Raw genomic sequence first — 21199 nt, forward strand, 5'->3', positions numbered from 1 at the left:
ATAAAATGTATTTTTCACCCGTGTGTAGAGCTGCTTCTGTTCCATCTTGGAATGAGGCAGGTTAATCATTTTAATGTGGTCTGTGATTTATATTGCAACTTATGTGCTTAAAACTCATGTTGTTTTTGGGCCGCTTAGTGCGTTACTGTTTCAGTACATTAGATAGGTATGACCTATGACCAAATACCCCATCTGTGTCTCAGCTGACATTTGACAATAAAAAAAAAAACCCTCTCTTGCAATATAGTTGTGTATTTAACTATTCCATCTTTCAGCATCAAGCAGTTAAAAATGTAGTGGGTAAGACGTTCTGGCTAACCGTTCTTGTAGACTTATGCAACTGAGATGTATAGGCATTTGACTTTTTAAATCAAACAATAGTCTACAAGCAAAAGTATGCTAGTGCAGAAACCATTGCTGTGGAAAGTAAGGTAGAGTGGAGGTCAAGACTATGTTGTACAACCAGTTGTTTGTGTGTAGTAAGATTGAATAGGTGTATGGTGGTGTTACCTGTGCTAGATGTTCTCCTTTCACACAATGAAAACATAGTTTTGTTGAACATGAAATCCATGAGAAAGTTACCTGTGTCATGCAAAAGGATTATTTACTATTTATGTTTTGGAGCTAATAGTATCTGTGTCTAAAAAAAAAAAAAAAAAAAACCCAAACACCAAAACAAAACCGTGTATAGATACATCTGTTATGTGACAGTGATATGAAAAAGGGTAAGAGTAGTTGTTTTGTGCTCTGGAGGTAGGTTGCTTGCTCTCATTTAGTATGTTCACATGTTGAAACAACCACAGAGCTGTAGCCACAGGATGCAGTGTCTGCTTCTTTTATTCTGTTCTGTCCTTTCTCGGTGAATAAACCAGCAAGTTAGCATTTCAGGGCCAGAGACAGGCTTTTGTGTTGACTGCGGGCAGAAGAGGCAGGCGAGAGCGCCCTTTTGTTCTTCCTGGGTAATTCTGCGTTGTGAGGAGTGTTATCAGTTGTCTCTTACACAAGCCCTGTAGGGAAGACAGCAATGAAAGTAAATTATATATCTTTATTTGTAGTATTTCTAACTTTCATTCTGCAGGTAACTCTTCTCGTGTCCCCTGCCCCAGATTAAGAAAAATACTGCTTAGGTGTCAAGACATAGTAGTCTCTTAAAATTGGCGTCTTTAGCAGGGTTCACAGATGTTGTAGCTGTTTCCAACCACAGTGCACTTGTGTTCTTCAAAGCTGGGGCATCTCTGACTCTTTCTGGAAAGGTTTTAATGTGTATTATAAAAGAGGGTTAAAAGGAACAGAAGAGCCCCAGTCGGGCATTAGACACATTAAATGCCAGAATTGAATCAAGCAGCAGTTTGAGATTTTGAAGAAAAGCAGACGTGGCATCATTTTTATTAACTGCCACAAGCTTGCTGCAAGTGATGTAGTCCTTGATTCATTATTAGCAGGAGAAGGAAAACTTTGTTGGGGGAAAAAGAATCTGACATTTCTTTTTATACGAACAAGGAAAATTATTCTTTTTGCAAAGTGCTGTTATAAATTGTTTTAAGTATTTCTTAGTAAATTGACAATATTGTTGCTACCAAAGGACACAGTTAACAGTAGTAGAACCACTGAATAAATCACAAAATCAGTGTTGAAGTAAACCTCACCCATGGTGAGCACTGTAATTGAGTCTCAGCAGCACTTAGAACTACTGTTTGATTTGCAGCATTTGCTTTGCCGAAGGGAAAGCACCAGTCAGTCTTAGAATAATGAATGGCAGTTGAAGTGCATGAAAATGTTAATGAATCCAGTAATGATGATCACGTTATGAGAATCGTATGCTAAATGGAAGGCATGAATTAAAAATCCATGATCTGTGACGTTTGGATTTGGTTTTTTTTCATTCTAGCAATAGCTGCTCTCAAAGTCAAGGGCCAGAGCAATTGAGTGGCTCAGTTCAAGAGGCTCTGGGGCTCCTATGTTATGCAAACTGGCCTATCAGCATAAATTACCATATTTCAATAAATTAATTCCTAAATTACAATAGCATTGGTCAGACAGTATCAGATCTGGTTTGATTAATGCTCAGATACACTTTAAATTTTCTCTAATACTTTTCATTTTATGGCTGCGCACTGATGTATCGGAGAGTGAAGTAGAACACTTCAAAAAATGTTTTTTCAATAATTGCTAAATTCCCAAACCTTATAACCTCACTAAAAATATGGAATCTGTACTTTGCAGCATGTTTAGATATGGTGTGGGTGGCCAGACCAGGCCTGCCTGTCGCTGCCTTTTGTTGTGAACTCTTTCCCAGTGCTAGTACAGAAAGTCCTGCAGTGCTAAACACTTCAGATTTGTCTCTTCATGGGCTAACCCAAGGTCTTCAGTTTCCAACACTGGTAATCTTGTATGGTTTTCTGATAATAAAATTGATTTTTTTATATATGCATTTAAAAGGCATTAAAAATCAATATGGAAAAAAAGACATAGTTTGTAGACGTATGGAAAAAAAATTTCCAAACCTACATTCCTTCACTCTCAGTCAAACAAATCTCCACAAAGTCTCTTTTTTTTTAATTCTGTTCTGAAATAAAAATGAAAATAATGTTCCCTTTTGCAGTACTACCTTTAAATCCTGGGTGGAAAATCTGAGGGGTTTCTGTGTCTTTGCCTTTATAATTTTTAAGTAATTTTTTTGTTTTATGTGTTCAAAAAGAAACAAACCAACACAGCCCCCCTCCCCCCCCTCAGGGGAAAAAAAACCAAACCACCACAACACAAAAAAAAAAAACCCCAGAAAAAACCCTCAAACCAACCAACCAAAACCAAAAAATCCCCACCAAACAAAACCTGTTCCAAGGTGACATTATCAAGTGGAAAGGGAGAGAAACAAAATACCACCTTTTGACGGTGGTGAATAGGCTTTCCTCTTTTTCCTGTAATTGATAAACTGCTCTGCTTTGCATCTACTTAACAGCATTTGGAGGTGAGGGGGTTGTATCTAGTCTTTATTGTGGTACGGCACGTTGCAGTGCGAAGAGTAAAATGATGTATGAAATGATTTGTTACCCTATATTATGTGCCACAATATTATGTACATAGAGGAATGCTTTAAAAAAAGGGCAAAAAAAACCCAATTCCTGAAGCCCTGCTTTTTGTTGTTTTGAAGAGAAATATTTGGTGGGTGTATATATTTATTTCTGCATTATTTATTTTAGCTAAGTCGCAGGAGCCCATCAGCTAGAAAAATAGAAAGAAGGGATACGCTGGATAGTCTCCCTTATCAATTCATTAGGGGAGGTAACGCCGGCGATGCGGTGCCTGTGATACAGCTTTCCTGCAGGGAACAACAAACCCAAACTTTTTCATCTCGTACTGGAAATAGCTCACGAACTATTTTCTGAATGGCTCCAAGTAGCTTCATTACTGGGGGAGAAGGTAGGAACATGTATATGAAGCTTTGCAAAATGAATAGAAAATGATGGTACACCGCATTTCTTATCAAATAATATTCTCAAGTTTGTACTACATAATTTCATCTGATTTTGCTGGCGGTTGATAGTCCTTTGAAGCTCAGATTGAAACAAGAAGTTGGCAGCGTAGAAGTCTTACGATTCGTGTGTCCTCCTTTTCACTACAGATACCTTTCTGCCCTTTCACGAGAGTGGGGGCACAAATCTTCCCTCAGGCATGGGGCCTAAATCCAAGTGCAAATTTAGGCCTTACAGTTTTAAACAGAAAATAGTCACTTTAAATGGGATTTACTTTCTTTCCGTTTTCTTCCTCTGTATGCAGAATATAGTCAGGAATGTAGTAGATACCTCTCTATCTTTTTTTCCTCAGTTGCAGCATTTGATTCCTGTTAAAGATCTGTTAGTGGGGTAGAAAATCTGTTTTGCTTTAAAAAAGTGAGAACTGGAGAACAACACAGTCCTCTCTGAGTGTGAGGTGATACAATGACTTTTGCTGCTAATCATTACTTAGATTTTTAAAGACAGCAGTAGCAGTGCCAAAACCCTGATCAGGCATCCACCAACGCCATCCCCACTTCTTATCTGCTTAATATTTATGTCTCTGTATTTAATTTCAGTAAAGAATACATTTAATGGAATGCTTCAGATTAATTATTTAGCAGTTGCTGCATTGTGTAGCAAGAGGGGGAAACATTGCTTGTGAGGAACTACTTGTCTTATTACACCTGCTCAGTATTGTTTAAAGTAATTTAGTTTCTGCCAGACCTCGGAATGGCCTTTTCCACCCCATTGCATGGGAAGGCTCATTTACACACGCCAGCGGCGCTGTCGAGGCGGTGGCTGGGTAGTCCTTTCCTCCCCAGCCTCACACTGAAGGCAGGTGGGGTGGGAGGTGGCAGCTCTGTGTTTCCAGCTCTGGAGAAGGATGATGAGCCTTGAGAATATTGTCCAGTTCCCAGCTTTGGGAAGGCAGAAATGAAGTCTGCTTGGATTTGTGGATTTAAAGTGGTTTCGGTACAGTTCATAACCAGCTCTTAATTTTTATCGAGATTTGGGGAGCTGCAAGCTTCTGTGCAGGAACAGATTGGTTACCCACTGAAGCCTGGCATTTTTCTGCCTGGAAGTGCCTTATATTTGATGCTCCAGAGGAGAGTGAACTTCTTCTGCAAGTGTTGTGTTTATCAAACTGCAGTTCAGCATCACGGGGGAGAGAGAGGTGCTACTTTCTCATGCCAGGTCATGCATAGGCCGCCACAGGCTAGGATTATTTATTTCCTGTAATCTAGTGTAATACTAAAACTCTTATGTGCTACTTCTAATCAGTCTTGAAAAACTGGCCTCAAATCATGTTACAAATTGGAGACTTAGCCTGGTGGTTTTGGAGGATTTAAGATTCCTGGAGCTTTCTTAGTCATTCCAGCACAAAACCATGTTTCAGCATAACTCTGTTTTTTGTGAGAATGGTTAGTTGACGGCCAGAACTCGAAGTGAAATTCAGGGTGTGGGATCTAACCCCCCACAAGAACCGCTCACAAAATCAAAGCTGTTGAACTCAACTCTTAATTTTGGCACTTGTCTATTCAAGAAGTTTGTGCAGTGTTATTTTAGAGGGCAGCTGGGTCACAGCTTTGCTTCTGGGCATTCCTGAGGGTGAGCCCATTGCCTTCGCCCTGGTGCCCTGCCTGCGGTGGGAGCAGCAAGGGGCCCAAACGTGCGTGCCTGCTTGGGAGTGGGCACGCGAAGGAGCTCCGCCACGCCACTCCTACAGCAGTCCCTGGGTGGGCTGTGGTAGGCATGCCTGTTCCGCTCCTGTATGAGCCATCTGGAGACCTGCGTAGTTTTACATTCCGTGCAGTGATGCAACAGAAGAGAAAATCTCTGCTGCTTCCACAGCAACTTGTGCGTCGGACCCTGGCTGGAGTGAGGCAGCAGGATGCCCTCAGTCTCTACAGTTGGTGACTTCAGTAAAAGCTTGTCAAAACAAAGCACGTGCTCTCATGCTCCCCCTCTTGCTTACTGACATAAGGGGACTGTGGTGGATACAGTCCTGTAAGTGCAGCTTTAGATTTCCTCTTGGAACTTTCTTCCTTCATATTTCAACCCATGCTGCTGCTTTCTTTTGAATCTATTAGTCTTCTATCTGTAGATAGTCATTGCAGAGAACTTCAGGATTATCCATTCAAATCTTGCTGAGGACGGCGTGGTCGGAAGTAGTTGGTACTAGGTGACTGGTGACCGGTGTAAAATGGCCTGGGAGGCTCAGTGCTGTCACTAGCGACAGATACCAACAGCCCAGATGCTGTCAGCACCAGTGGCTCCCTTAGCAGCAGTGTTTAGGGGACAGAGGGACTGAACTTTTTCCCTTTTTTCCCCAAAACGGTTCCTCCAATTCAGATTGCACCCTGAGAAACAGTTTATAGATGATTCCACACTACAGTTTTCCTGGCTGGAACAATCTGTGCATTTATGCATCTATCTGTGTATGGCTCTTCATATGTGTTTGGATAGTTCTTAAGTCACACAAAAGCCGCCCCTATTCAATACATGCTGTATGGCAGTAATAGTATAATTTCTTTCACCAAAATGTGGCTTGCATCGCACCTCGGTGATAATTCTACAGCCATTTGGTTTCCACTGGAGTGCTTTATTTTAAATTCACATCGTCTTCACTGGATATTTATGATACTTTCCTGCAGTCATAAAAATCTTAACATTTCTGCGTACAGACCAAAGGAAATATGTGGTCTAACGTGCACCTAACCTGAGAAGGTTTCTAATTAGAGTGGTCGTGTTCTAAATAATGTAAGATCTTTCAAGCCGATTACATGCATATATGTGACATCTTTACCATAACTGTAAAAAGCGTGGGGGAAAATGCACCACAGCTCGCAAGAAACTTCTGTTATGCTGTAAAATGCAACGGAGTCCCAAGCATTTGCTACTGTAATTACAGTTGCACGATCACTAAACAAGAGCTCACGTTTAGTATTTTACACAGCTTTCTAACGTGCCAAAATAGCCTCCTGTTTTAAGCAATTATAGCTCATGTAGAATTTGAGCTCATCAGGAGCTGTCTGTCAAAACGTTTGTCATGAAAAATTGAGTTTGCATAACAGTGACGCATTGATGTCTTTTGCTTCTAACTGTTGACACTGATGGGCAAAAAGCTTGATTTTGGGGGAGGGAGAAAATTGCATTAGTTCAGCTCATTTGGAGAATCTCTGTTTGCTGAATTAATTTGCTAAGCTTTGTTTTTCTGCTGAATATTAAACCCTATTTTCCAACTGTGCATATGTTGCCTAAGGGGAATAGCGTCAGCTCTCGCTTTCCATGACTACGTTTGCTTATAATGCAGCCCAGGCTGAGCCAGGGGTGCTGTGCAGAGCTGCTGTCATAGGCTGTGTTAAGGGAGGCATGGTCTGATCAAAAAGCTGCTGCCTGGTACCCCCCAAGCTCCGGTGTTGCACCGCCGCAGCTGAATAAGAAGTGTAGCAGTTTTGCCCTGAGCATCTTTTTGGTTAATTCAATTGATGTGGTGAAACCTGTCCCTCCATGTGATGGCTTGCTGAGTAGATACTCACTGTGTGAAACTCTAGCTAGATTAGCAGCAGTATACACATAATTATGATGAGTGCCTTGGTAGTTGTCCCTTCAGTGATACCCTCCTATTCACAACAGAGATGTGGAAATGATAAAGCATGTTACCAGTTTCACGGTGACATTATTAGCTCTGTTTCACCCTCCCAATAAACATCTGAAGAACATAGTTGTTGTTTTTCTTCAGTCCCCGAAACGCACTCGAGCATGAGGGAGCTGTGTGGTACACTCTGCCTTTATCCGAAATAAGCTCTGAAATTTAAAAAGAATCAGAGAGAAAAGCTCAGTCGGGAAGAGGACGAGTTCCATCAGTTCCCCTGCCCTCAGCTATCGCTGGAAGTTAGTCATGTAGGAAGCAGCCAAATGGCCCTGCCGGCTGGCACGTCGGTGCTCTGCCACGCTTTGGTTTTGTTGCCGTCGTTGGCATTGTGAAAGGTGGTCAGAGACGGGGAGCATCTCTTTTTGTAGTTGTGTAGCATCCGCTATCTGAGGCACTCCAAGGACTTCTCTGACATCTTTGAATTAAGTTTCGCTGCCCCTGCGTGATTCCGTATTATCTCCATTATACGGGAGGGGACACTTGGACAGAGCCAGATGAAGCTGTTTCCTGAAGGTCGCACTTCTCTGGCAGTCCTGCTCCGCCGCATTTCAGCGCTGTCTCGGAGGCAAGGTTGTCCTTTCTCCCTCGAGGGTGCCAAAGGGTGGTGTATTAGCCCTTTTTCGTTTTCTTTTCAGCCTCCTTTTCCTGCATTTGAGCAGAGTGAAGTTGTCTGGACAGGTGAAGCGAGTTGACTTCAGACATCTTGTCAAACCTACTTTCCTCGTTTGTGTGTGTGGGGGGGGCTGCGTGGCAGGAGCCAGCAGGTGCAGAAGGCACAGGCACACTGGTAGTGTCAGAGAGCTAGTCAGAGGCACCTCTGGGACCCGTACGGGTTGGCAGAGCGAGAAACGGTCTATTTTAAACTTATATTTCAGTCAAGAGTATAAGATCAAATGTATTTATAATTGTTGCCATCATGCTACCTGACAACTGGCTGATCCTTTCCTCCACGTGTTATCCAGCCCCACCAATCTTCATGAGAGCTCTCATCTGCCGGGGCAAAGAGGGTATTTGCATAACACAGAGGTGTCTATCCAACCCTATAGTTTAATGTCGGCACTGATGAGCAATGCGCAGAGACCCTCCAGCCGCAGGTTAGCTGGTGACAGGAACCCCTAAGAGTAGGGCCCCTGCTGTGAGTAATCAGTCAGGAACCTCATGCATACCAAAATATTCAGAAATAGGTAGCAGGACCTTTCCTGCAGGGTCCAAGGGAGTATGTGCAGCTAACTCAGACGCTAGAATATGAAAAGGGCACTGTTTCCCTCACTAGCTCACAAAACTGAGCTGGTAAAACGGGACTGTGGTGGCCTCTGACATCATCACATGGTAATCACTCAGCTGCAATTAAATGTGTTCAGCCGGGTGGCTCCAGTAAGCTGCTGGTGGTGTCCAGGTATGGGGTCGTGGGAGGTGGGAGCTGTTAGCCTTTCTTCTCTGTGTTACTTGCCTTTCCCTCCGACCGTCGCCTCCAAGGTCAGCCTTGACAGTGAGCAGGGTTCCTCCAGGGCTCAGCAAGGCAGTGCACGCTAACGTGCTGCGGTCTGCGCGCCTGCTTTATTTTGGTGCTGGGAGAGAGAGAAGCTACTGCAAAGCTGAAAGTAATTTTTCCCCTTACAGTGGTAACACTAGGAAGGTTGTGTGGCACTAACCCAAAGTTGCCGGGCTGCGATCGTTACGTTTGTTGTTGTATTACGACTTACACTACATTTGTTAATGTGTTATAATAAATTTTATTTTCCCCTACTTCAGAAAAGGGACTTCTCACCTCCCAGTGATAGACATCTCAGCTATGACAGAAATTCAGGTTCTTCTACTTCATGCCTTTACCCTCCTCAGGCCATTAAATATGCTAATAGTGGAAGAGAAGGTGGTCTAATGAATACCAGAAATTCCCACATACGCATTAAATCCCCAACACATTCTGTGTAACGATACGGTGGTAAACTCTCATAAACTACCTGCTCTAGAGCCCTCTCTCCACTGATAACGTGCTTCTGAAGCCAAAAGCCCTTTTCAAGGCATTGAAAGTGGGGTAATGTGAAATAAAGTCATTCTGGACAAATGCAGGGAGCAGAGCTGTCATTAACCAGTCAGGAGAAACGGCAGATCTAGTTTGTTAGGCATACATTGCAGCGGGTAGCTAACAGTGACAGCAGATGCATAAATTGCTCTGCCTTTCTCGGGGAGATACTGACCCAGAATCCACTTGGAGAGAAGAGTAACTGTCCCTTTCACTAATGCAAAATCAGACCAGATTGAAATAGCAGTGACCTCCATAACAGGAGAGAGGAGGAGGAGGAAGGAAAAAAACAAAGCCAAACCAAAACAAAAAAACCTCATGTAGCATGTTCTTACCGGGACTTTTGTTAGGCAGAAGTTAGTTCACCAAAGCTCGCTCATTTAGGAGTGATAAATGTGAGGAATGTTTAGTTTTACTAGTTCCTGCCTCCTAATCTGATGAAATGAACTATCCAAGGACTCCTATTCCCTATCTGCTAGACAGGGAAACCTAAAGGATATTTAATGACATGTAGAAATATAGGGGAGAATTATTAGCAGTGAAGTGTCTAGGTAACTCTCTTAAAAGTTAAGATGAAAGGCTTTGATGCAAACGACCTTCAAGCTTGATGGTCCCTCTTTGTGTATCTCCACACTTGAAGCTCTACTAATCGCTTTTCCCCACTTTGTCACTATATCACTTATTTCATGAAACATTTCCATAGCTAGGCAGGACTTTGGATCCAGGGTGGTAATATCTGCACGCATTGTGTGGGTGCAAAACACAAAGGCAGGTACAAATGGTCAGATCTTCTTTGTAGTGGGCTGAACAAAAACTTGACATAGGTTGCTAGATATAGTTTTTTAATATTTTATTTAAAACTTGATTATAACTTTACAAAAGGTTGTTTCTTTGAGTAGGCTATGCTGTTGCCTTTGAGCAGTGGAGGAATTTGCTGGAGAGCACGGGGAAAGCTTGTTGGAAATGGAAAGACTGTACAACCAGAGGCTGTAACCCTGCGGTCTCCCGGGCAGCAGGCGGCAAGTGCTGGCATACTGTAGGAGGGTGACATATGTAGTTGTCTGTGGATCAGATGAGAGGACAGGGAAGGAAGGAGATGTGGCATCTGAGTAGAAAGGGAAGGAGAGAAGAAACATCCAGCGCTCAGAAATAAGGAGAGCAGAAAGCTCCGGCAGTCAGGCTGGAAGACAAGAAGAAGAAGGAGCCTTTTGGGAAGGAATTATCTCTGGGACAGTTTTGTCTTTTTTGATTTAAAATTGCAGTAGGCTTTTGTAATTGTGACTAAAAGCCAAATTAATGGCCCCACTTAAGACACCAGTGCCTGCTTGATTACTTGAAATGGGGATAGTTTAGGTAAAAACCTAAATCACGGCTGGTGTTCCTTTAGTTTATAGTAAGCAAAAAGAATAAGAAGTTTATTTTCTTGCATCAAAACAATTATTTCAGCTCATTTTTCATTCTGAACTAGTCATTGAAAAAGAAAAAGAGAAAACAGTTTTACCAAAAATTATACTTGCAGTTTTTAAAGTCCTTAAGTATTCCTGATGGGACTCATAATACATTCTAGAGTAGTTTCTTCCTCGTATGCATGGAAAAAATCTCTCTCCGATGCCAGCTACAAGTGCATATTGATGAAGGCACGTAAACAGTTGGTCACAGAGGGGTTTTTTCATTGCCTTGTTGAAGCGCTTCTTAGTCTGGCTGACCTTCTTGGTCCACCCTCCACAGGCAACTCAGCTGTCCTGCCCCTCTGGCAGGTCTGGCGTCAGAGCGCTGTATCCTCGTGGGTCTGGTTTCACAACAGGCAATGCTGTCAGGCCCCTCTCAACGCCGTGGGGTGCTGTGAAACACTTAGCACTTCTTGTCCAGCCTGAGAGGAGCAGTTGCTCCTCAGGTATCCTTGAACTGGGAGAATCTCTTTCGATCAGCAAACAACCTTGCATAAAGTTTGGGTAAAGGGCAAAAGGTTGTATTAATTTTCATAGTGTTTGAGTTAGGGGAAAAGTAGCATTATTCTATCACAGATTAACTGTAGGTAACCCCACCCTCCCATAATCTATTGAATATCTCAGGATATTTTAATCTTTGTGACTTTGTTCCCACTGAGAATTTGTTCAGGACATGTGTTAACTTAAAAAGAATATATAAACAAGGTGTGAACAGTTTGGTGAAGTGATAGCCTGAGGTTAAAAACGCGGTGATCAAATTCAGTGTCTGAAGTTGGCAGGGACATTGCCTTACCGCCTCAGGAAGGCTTGAAATTAAACTTGTTTTGAAATATAGGTGTTAAGTCTGTGAAAGAAACTCACTTGCACCTCTAAACGAAGCTGGCTTTATAGAGCTGAAGAGAGCTGGTTGAGCTCTCAGGCTGCCGTTCGGGGAGAGAGGGGCTGTGCTCCCACCACGTAACCTCTCTGCTGAGGTTGTGTTTTGCAGCGTCTGTGAGGAGATGATCTTTAGGTAAAATCAGAGCTGTGCTCCCTGTCTGGCTGCCGTTGGCCTTGGCCCCCTGTCGCCAGCGGGTAGGGGCTGTGCTGTCAACCGCTCGAGCTAATAGAGCCAACAGATTTGGGTTTGTTGTGGTTGGGCTTCTGAGACCTTATTAACTTGAAGGAAGAGAGTTTTTGGAGATACCAAATTTCTGCACTGTGCTTACATTGAGCTTTTTTCCTCCCTGACATTGCCTTTAAGTAAATGCAGGTGGAGTAGCCTCAAAAGGAACAAAACCCCCATCCCGTTTTAGAGTAAACAGGAGGAGGATTAAGCTCCTTTCCCCAGTAATCAGATCCTCTGATTGCCACGTCTTTTGAAGATGATTGTAAATTTGCCTGTGTGTGGTGGGTTATGTGCTTGTGAAGTAAAAGTTAACTTGGCTGTGAAAATCTAACCAGTTTTTCCTCTATCATCGTTTCACTTTTGTGTACTTCATACAGTGACCACAGACACATACCATCCCTGCCTACAGCATGAGGCACGGGGAAATCACCCTGCGGTTGTCCTGTCATATGCTCTTTTCAAGCTGTAGGGCACTGGCGATGTCGGGGAGCCTTCAGAAAATGAAAACCACCCAAAGGTCACAGTATTGAGGATTCAAATGAATGTGGGAGAAGGGGGGAAACTGGACTGGACAGGAAGCACCTTAAGCTCGTCACAGTATAGAGTCTAACTTAATTCACATGTGGGCCAAACAACATGTTTCTGTCACCACTGGTCAGCAAAAAAGCATGGTTGCAGTAGGATTGTCAGTATGTGCAGACCACCATCTCTTAAGCAGGTCTATGTTGTCTCATGGTTTCTAGTCTCAGAGTTTAAATATGGGAGGTTGTAGCTTTGTCTCTAGGTCTGTGTTTATGAAGTAACATGCTTGGTATATTTGAAGCCCATCCGACCGGCAGGGCTCCAAAGCACTCACGTCGTACAAACATACGTCACCGTTCTGCATAAACCACTAAGTCTTTCCTTCCTTTTGACAGATTGAAGACATCATTACAAGAATGCAGGATGACAAAGCAGGTGGAGTTCCCATCCGCACTGTCAAGAGCTTTCTGTCCAAAATCCCCAGCGTTGTCACTGGTAAGGACCCTGGTTAGCAGGGAAGAGAGTGTGAGCTGTTATTCACTGGCGCTAGGTAAATGTGCTGCTAAAGCCACAAAAAACAGAGTGAAATTTTAAAAATGCCCCCTCTGCTTATTTTTTCTGCATGTTGTTATGGGGTGAAGTATTAAATCAAGATTTCTTAATTCTGTTTAAGCAAGCATTTATATTTCTTTGGGTGAGTTATATTTTAAAATGTTACATAGGTTTTGTGGCTATTACAGTATAACCAGGCAGAGTAATTCGCTATGACGGGCATGCCAAGATCTTGTGGAATAACTCAGGAAAGAAAGTTGAAACAATGTTTTCTTACTCATACCCAGATACTCCTATCAGACTTCTGTGACAGGTAGAGGAATGTGAAATACTTTTATGCACGTATGCTCTTTTATTAAAGCTATATGTGGATGGTACAGGAACTGGGAGTCAGAGTGCAAAACTGTTCCTACCTCTGTTTCCAGACAGAATATCTTCCAGTGCAACAAAGATCTTGATAGATGATGAGTTTATTCAGGGTGGTGTAAATTCCTTGGAGGATTTGTACTTGGGTTTCTTGTGCCTGCTTTCACTAACTCTGTAGCAGAATTCACTACAGTGGCACAAAACTACTGTTTTCCCTCTCTCTACCAGTAGACTGTTGTCCATTAGGAGATACCGAACTACTCCTGTGACTTATAATTCGTGATGTTCTCTATCTCTGCAAAGCGAATACGATTTTGTCTCTCCTGCAGAGTCTCTTTCCAAATGAGACCAGATACACACACTGATGAGTCTGTCTAGGGAAGCTTCCCCTTTGGTTCTGAAAAAGTGAAGGGCTTCCTTCTCCGTAGCTGGGATTTTGCTGCAGTAAAATATTCAGATGATTGCTAAAAATGCAAAAATTGCATTGTTGCGTATAGGCAGCACACTAAGAACTGAGAGAAGACCGGCAGTTCGAAGGGAGCTTTCTTGATCTTGGGGACTTTATACTGTTGTAAAATAATGGGGAAATATCTCTAGCCAACAGGGATACTGGCAATACAGCTGGTATCAAGCCGTTGCAAAGAGGGTTCCATGCAGTGGAGCATATCTGACCTGAAGTACTTCAAAATTATCTTTACTGTGAAAATGGTTGGATTGAACAGAGTTTGAGGTTGTATTGATTTGATTTAGGAGTGTGATCTGATAACCTTGTGTCAGAAAAAATGTCCATCTTAAGCTACAGGAATGAAATAAAAATTTGCAGAGTCCACGGGACAGGCAGGGCATATGGAAATTGGAATGAAGTTTTTACTTAAATAAGGCTTAGTCCAGTTAATCCCTTTTTACTGAGCAACAGGCTCTTCTGTCTGAAATTGATTTCAGGGTGGTGACTCAGTTTAACTGGCAGTTGCAGGATTATGGCTTTAGTGTGGAAAAGAAACCTGAATCTAGAATGAGATGTAAAAATTGTGTTTCTAAATGGCAGGTTATGGCTGGAGTAGGTATGAGCTAACTTTTCTTGAAGGTTTCTGGGGAAAATAACCATTTATCTGATTTAAAAATTCATTTCGTGAGCTCAAGTCTGAAAACAAACTAGATGTCTTAAGATTTATTCAGCTAAAACAGGTTTCTGATACTCCTGTTAATATTCATAGCATTGATTAAGCAATTGATCTAGTTGTCAAGCTGCCACCTGTTACTCAAAGGAAAGAGGTGACCTCACAGCGTATTTAAACTGATTATAGTGACCCTTAGGTACCACCCCGGTTGGCAGCTCCCTGGCATGCTGGAAACTGCCCCCTTGCACTCTGCTGTTCTAGAACAGCAGCTGCAGCTGCATCACCTTGAAATGGCTGTTTTTTCACAGCACAGGGAACAGTGAAAAGATGAAGATAAGTAAGAACAAAACCTCTCTCCAAAGCTCACAGAAAATTAGATGATTTGGGGGGGACGACAAGCTCAGTACCATTCCCTTCAGGTGATTTGAGGGCAGCTCCCTTGTGATGCACTGGGCAGTGCATGAAGCCTGTGAGTTTGAAGAGTATGGGGAAAATGATGGCTCAGATGAGTGCCCAAAGTTTTCTCCATTTCTCATTTCTCCTTTCAAATGCATAGACCTGCCAATATAGACCAAAACCAAAAGAAATTTGTATATGGTTTCAGTGCTTGTGATAGATGGGTAAAGAGCTGGAGCACTTCAAGAGGCAGAAGCACCTGTGTTTGAGCAGAGTGTTTGAGGACACTGCGTTTGTTCGGTCTGGAGAAGGTAAAGCTGAAGGGAATGGCAGGCTATAGGGAAGAGAGTCAGACCCTTCTCAGCAGCGCATGGTGGAAGCACAAAAGACAACGTACACAAATTGCAGGAAAGAATTCCCAGCTAGATATAGGAAGAAAGTTGTTTGTGATCAGGGTGGCTGAGCACGGGCCCGGTAGCCTGGAGAGGTGGTGGATCCAGCGTTTTGGAGCTGTTCAGAAAAGCCCCCGAGCACAACTCACTCGGGCAATCTGACGTAACTCTGCATCTGGCTTTGCTTTGGATGGAGGTTGCACTAGGTGACTTCCAGAGAATCCTTCCAACCTGTACTATTCTTATGATCACTGGATAGTCACTTTAGTGCTTGTCTAATTCCACTCAATGTCATGAACGCAAGAGAAAAGCTTGTATTTTCAATAACTTTGGGCCCCCTCTTGGGAAGAGCTTAGCTTCTAGAGTCTAGCATTCTCACATACTTTTTATTCCTACCTGAAAAATGGAACAGTAACACTGAGGCATGATTTATTTACTTGGCAGGCTCAGAGTGACTGTTATTAACAGGGGTTTATTTTTTGCTTGACACTTCTATTGTAATTGCTTCTCACAGGAGAAGTGTAAAATCCTAAAGAAAAAGAAACATTACAGCAGTATCTTGGTGCTCTGAACAGGCAGGTCTGTTTATAGTACAGCAAAGTGGGTGTTTGATTTAAAGTTTGAATACCAGGGAAAGAACTGCTTGTCTCTGTTTTGCTTTCATCTGTCCTGATGCCCAAGTTGTGAATGAGACATTGTGTAACACGAGGAGAAGGAGCCTCAGGGAGTTATTAATGATCCTCTCTTGACAACAGGAATCTGGGAAAAGGATGAAAAAAAACTTATTTGAACGTACGATAAGTCCATGGGGGGATGTCGTGCCAAAGGCACATTCTAATCTGCATTAGAGGTAGATCTGTCCATCCTCCTCCCTGGCTTTTGGCTCAAAGTAGGTCGGTCAAAGGAAGGCAGCGCATCGTAACATTATCTTCTTGGTGGAGTCTTCATGTTTATGGGCAAGCCACAGAGAATTAAAGATGAAACCAGTCCATGTGGCATCTGTGTGCGTGTATCTGACAGAGGTTGTCCAATGGTAAGTTGAGTACAAGCACTGACATGGATGAATAGAAGGGAAAAACCAACTGAGGGCAGGTACTGAGTATCGCTGTGATCCATGCCCAGGCCGGGTTGTCAGCCAATGTCCATGACAGCAGTTACTGCAATAGGCAAAGTTTCACATCTCTCTACTGAGGAAACTGTTTTCTCACTAGAACTTATTTTGTTTCTGTAAATGAATCAGCAATTCTGACTTCCCAATCATCAGACTGTTGTAAGAGCATCTCATTATACTAACCAGCAACAAACAACTGGCTTCATAAGCTTCTTTTTGATTTCTGTACAATTGCATCTTAAAACTAACCTCCTGTTTGGTAGAAGGACCAAATGCATATACTTTCTTCTCCCACTGTTTCAGACTTGTCCCTATACAACATTGCTGAAACAAGTCAGGAAGAAGCCAGTGCTGCAACAGCTGAGCTTTCCAGGGCAAAAACCCTCCTTCATGCTCCCCAGTCTGCCCACAATCTTATTCCAGATTTATCCTGGTCCTGTGTACCTTCTGATCCTGTGTACCAGCACCTTTGCTACTGCAACCCATGGGAGATATGCAGTCTACAAGCCTTGCACCATTGTACCCTCCTTCCAAGAAGTGCTGATACAACTTCATCCTGACCCATAAGCCCCTGACTTCAAGCAGGCCTGTCCCCACAGCTCCATTTTGAGTGATACCTCCTCCTTCCAGCAGCAGTCCCCTAGCTGGCACCTCGCTTACGCCCTGCTCCTGACCCTTACCCCAGTGCTGGCTTGTCGTCTTGCTCGGCTCCCAGAGCTGCCTGTGTGGCTGTGAATGGATTGATGGGTGATGTGCTGGCTGTACTGGCTTGGGTTAAGTGCTGCCATGCAAGCTTCGTGCATGCAGCCCTGCCAATGCACTTCACTCCTGACCTGCCACGTCTGTCTTATTTAAGTCCCGGACCTCTCTGAGCAGAAAGTGCCAGTATTACTGAAATGTGCCAGATGGCCTGTTGTTACTCGAGACTCATGATCTAAACCAAGTTTAAACTGCTGTGTGTCTTTGTCTGAAGAAGCCAGCATGTGTCTTGGCAAATGCCTATGGAGTTGTCTCGGAACACGTCAGAATATCACTCACTCAAAGAAAGTGCATTTGGCTGGAGTATGGAAATACCATAGTGTTGGGAAAGAGAGACGTGATTATTGTTAGTGTTCCCTGACGGCATAGTTCAGTTCAGACAAGTTCTGCTGGAGGACTTCATATGCTCATTGCGAAATGAGTTCCTCTGATGCCGATCTGAGGGTATTCATAGCCTTTTCCTTTCAGAGGAGCTCAAGCACATCTCTCATCCAGATGTGGCAGCCAGAGGCACAAGGGAGAAGAGCAAGTTCCTTGTCTCCAGGATTTGAAAGATCCTTATTCAGAGGAACTGTACAAAGAAAGAGGTCATGGTGTGGGGAGCAGGACCAGGGCGAGCAATGCCGTTGAGAGCCAGCACCCATCACCTAGCAGCGCCCGGAGAGCAGGCTGAGTGCTTTGCTACGATGTTCGCTTCCTTAATGCCTTTTTTCACGGGTAGAACTTGCTATGGTGCCTTACAGAAACTACTTTCATTTGGACCAAGAAACTCCATAAGCTGGCTGCAGGTGGATTTGGTTTCCCCTGGGCTGCCTGTCCAGCTGCTTGCATCACCTGACCATGGGGTGTTAACTGGAGGACTGAACCTGATACAGATCTCCCTGAACACATGGGTAGTTCCACTCTAGATCTAAATCACGCATCCCTAGGTCTGGGACAGCGCCAGCCTCTGAACTTGAACAGCTGAAATGTTTGTCAAAATGGGTGTCTGGGTCTGAACTTCTAGCCCAGGTGAATCAATCCTTCTGGGTTGTTTTTCTGTTGTTTTGCTTGGTGGAGTGGGGGGTCTGTTTCTGTTTGGGGGCTTTTTTGTGGGTTTTGTTTGTTTGGGTTTTTTTTTGTTTGTTTTTCTATTTTGTCTGGTTTATGCAGTTTTGCTTTGAGAAACAGGAGACTTGATGTGGTACTGAGTCTGTTTCAGGCAGTTAGTAGATGTAAATAGTCCCAAATCTAAATGTTCAATCTTTTGATAAATATGAATCTTTTGCTATTTAGTTAAAACAAGCAAAACAAGAAAAAAAAAAAACCAAACCCTTTGCCAAAATCTAAATCAACATCCAAAGTAATTTTGGGTTTTTACTGATTTGTAAATAAGACAAAGAACATGCTCATGGGTTAAAATTGACATATTTATATATATATAGTACTGTGTAATTTCTGATGGCTTTCCACATTTATGTACAGCAGATGCTGCACAGTAAATTCAACAGTTGTGCAATCGCATGGTGGAAGCTGGCCTGCAAACACTAGTCAAGCATATAAATCCATTTATTTCTCATAAAAAATCAATTGCTCTGAGCAAGTTGCATTTAAACTAATTCAAGCCTGGGCTGCTTCATCACAACTTGTAGTTTCTTCTTTTATGCATCTATTCTTCAAATTGCACCCAATGGAAATGTAATCCATCCTTCCCTCAATAAGAAGATTGTTATACCTTTTAATCTAGTATTTCAAAGCTGCTGTGAATCACATAGCATTAGACATGTCAGCTATTACACAAGTAGCACATGCCTTGCAATTTTTTTTCCTGTAGCTTTTGCTTAAGCGCTCTATTCCCTTGCCAAGAGACAAATTAACCCAGTTAAGGAGCCCGAGTTATGCTGTATTCATCCACAGCTCCCTCCTCCCTCCCTTTTTCTTTTTAATTTTATCCAGCTTCCTACCTTTCAAAGGGTGAGAAGGATGGGGGAGGGAAGGATGAAAATCAGCTCTCTGAAGTGTAGCAGTTCTTTGCTTGTTGTTAAGATGCAAGTCAACGCCTTGTGAAGCAAAAGTTTAAAGGATTTGATTTTCAGAGGACAAGGGGGATAGGTGAATTGAATAGGATGTGGTTGTCCGAGAAATAAGAGAAAGCAACCAGAATTAATATGTTGAACAGTGAACATTGGATATATTTCCGTGCATCTGCACATGTGTACACTTAAATACACATAAAGAGCGTGCAGTTTTTCTTGAGAATAAGCCTAAGAGTGGGAAGTGTTGTGTTCTACAAAATAAGAACAGGCTTCTGCATTTGGAGGTGCTATGCAGAATGAGGACTGCTAGCGTTTGTGTATCACTGCCCTCTGCTGCAGCCAAGCTATAGCTCAGTTCGTACAGCTTCACCTTCGTCACAAGCCATGCTGTGTTTGTACTGTGTTCCCCCAGCTCAGGTCTAGCTTGTGTGGTGCGGTGTTGTGTGTGTGGCTCATCCCATGGGAGCGGTCCTTCCTAGCTGCGTGGCATGAACCCAGCCCAAATACTGCCGTATGTGTGGCTCCACAGCTACTCTGAGTTTTGAGAGGAAAGACGGTTTTCATAGCTGGCTGTTGATGCTACTTCAAGGTGTCTTGTTCGTAGCTCTCTGTTCTCTCCCGGACTGCTTGTCTCTGCAGTAGCGTGCCCGTGCATCACGTGAAGCTTACGCATCCCTTAAAAATGTGTGCATGCATTATGGGGTAAAACCTAAATGATTAAATGACATTAAGTACCCCTTTTAAAGTTACCAAAATTGGACATTTTACATAATCATGTACTTCAATATGACAGCGCTTGAAAGTAGTCATACCTGAGGTGTAAAACACTAGAGGAAAAGCACATCCCAGCAGCGGGCACATTAAAATTTGGCTTAGGCCTCTGCAGAACCCTTATGAAACGCATCCTGAGACTTTAGTATTCAGTCAGCAAAACGGTCTCTCAAGTGCTACCTAAAAGCCCTGAATATTATGAGGAATTTAACTTCCTTACATTAGAATTATGAAGGTCCTTCCTGGTCCTACTTGTCCTTGCTGGATTTGAACCTCTGCATCTGTCAAGTGAAGCTATGATGAATCAGAGGCTTAAATGATCATGTAACATGGATATTCCTGTGGGCAATGAAAATAACACGAAAAATCACCAAATGGTCCAGCTTTATCTTTCTACAGTGACTTGACCGCTCTTCCCAGTCACCAGCAATGTTGTCAAAAGGGAAAATAAAACCAAGAAGACCTTCCAGCCACCTGGGCAGAAGTTAGAACAGCATAAAATTATTTCTCTTATTGAAGAATATGAGCATAAAAATTACTGGGCTGGAAGGCATCAAATGAAAGCTATGAGTCCGGAACAAAGCAGGTCTAGTAAAATTTTTTTTTCTTTTTTTCAAGAATTGCTTTTAGGCCTTTTCAGTCTTTCGGTAGAGACTAAAAGCTGGAACAGAGATGGATTTGATGATAAATTACCTGCTGAACTCCAGTGTTTAGATGAATTGGTAATTCAGCCACAATAACGAAAAATGTGACACATTAAGAGCATTCTTGTTGGTGACTGCAGTTTTATTCTGAAACATAGCATTTAGCTGATGGAATATTGTGGCTAATGAATAAAGCATTAAAAGGAAAATTCAACAATATTTCAATGCCTGTGGAAACTCATAGAAATGAATGATTAATGCTCTTCTGCATTCATCTTGCTACCTTCAAAAGCGCAGCATTATTACAAAAGTTTGTTTCCAGATCTGAATGACACAGCAAAAGAGCAGAGATTAATTATGAGCACTGCGTGACTTTGATTTTTGGATTTGAGTGTTGAGCAGTCTGCACTCCAGCTGCAGTACTTCACCTCTTCCATCTTCACTTCATAACAACCTGGGAGTTGCGCGGTGAAGGCTCTACCAACACAGTTTTGTTTTTTCACACCTCTTGCTTTGTTTCTGCCCTGCCTCCAACACTCCTGTGGGCTGCTAAGCATCAAACACAGCAGAGCAGCTTTGCTTCCACTGTGCCTGAGAAGCCACGCACCCGCTGAGGCGTATGTGGAAATCTGACCCTGAGACAAACCATTTTTTACCTTGAGGTACAGCAAAAGCAATGATATGTAAGTGCCCAATGGTAATCGGTAGCAACGTGAAGGAGCAAATCTTTGAATGAGGTTTGGCAATCGTTACTTTGAATCTGTTGCTTTAATTCGATGCCATCCCAGCCATTAGAAAAATAAACCCCTTTCATTATTTGGT

General features: G+C 42.8%; 1 protein-coding gene across 1 annotated transcript in view; it reads left to right on the forward strand.

Moving 5' to 3' along the window:
* The window catches only part of RGS6 (regulator of G protein signaling 6), a 291861-nt gene that overhangs the window by 167306 nt on the left and 103356 nt on the right, over positions 1–21199 (forward strand). Inside the window, exon 3 of the mRNA XM_064462381.1 lies at positions 12649–12748. Within this exon, the coding sequence (XP_064318451.1) occupies positions 12649–12748 (100 nt within the window). The remainder of the gene's footprint in view (positions 1–12648; positions 12749–21199) is intronic.

This window comes from Phalacrocorax carbo, chromosome 10, assembly GCF_963921805.1.
Source record: "Phalacrocorax carbo chromosome 10, bPhaCar2.1, whole genome shotgun sequence".
In the NCBI taxonomy this organism is placed as follows: Eukaryota; Metazoa; Chordata; class Aves; order Suliformes; family Phalacrocoracidae; genus Phalacrocorax; species Phalacrocorax carbo.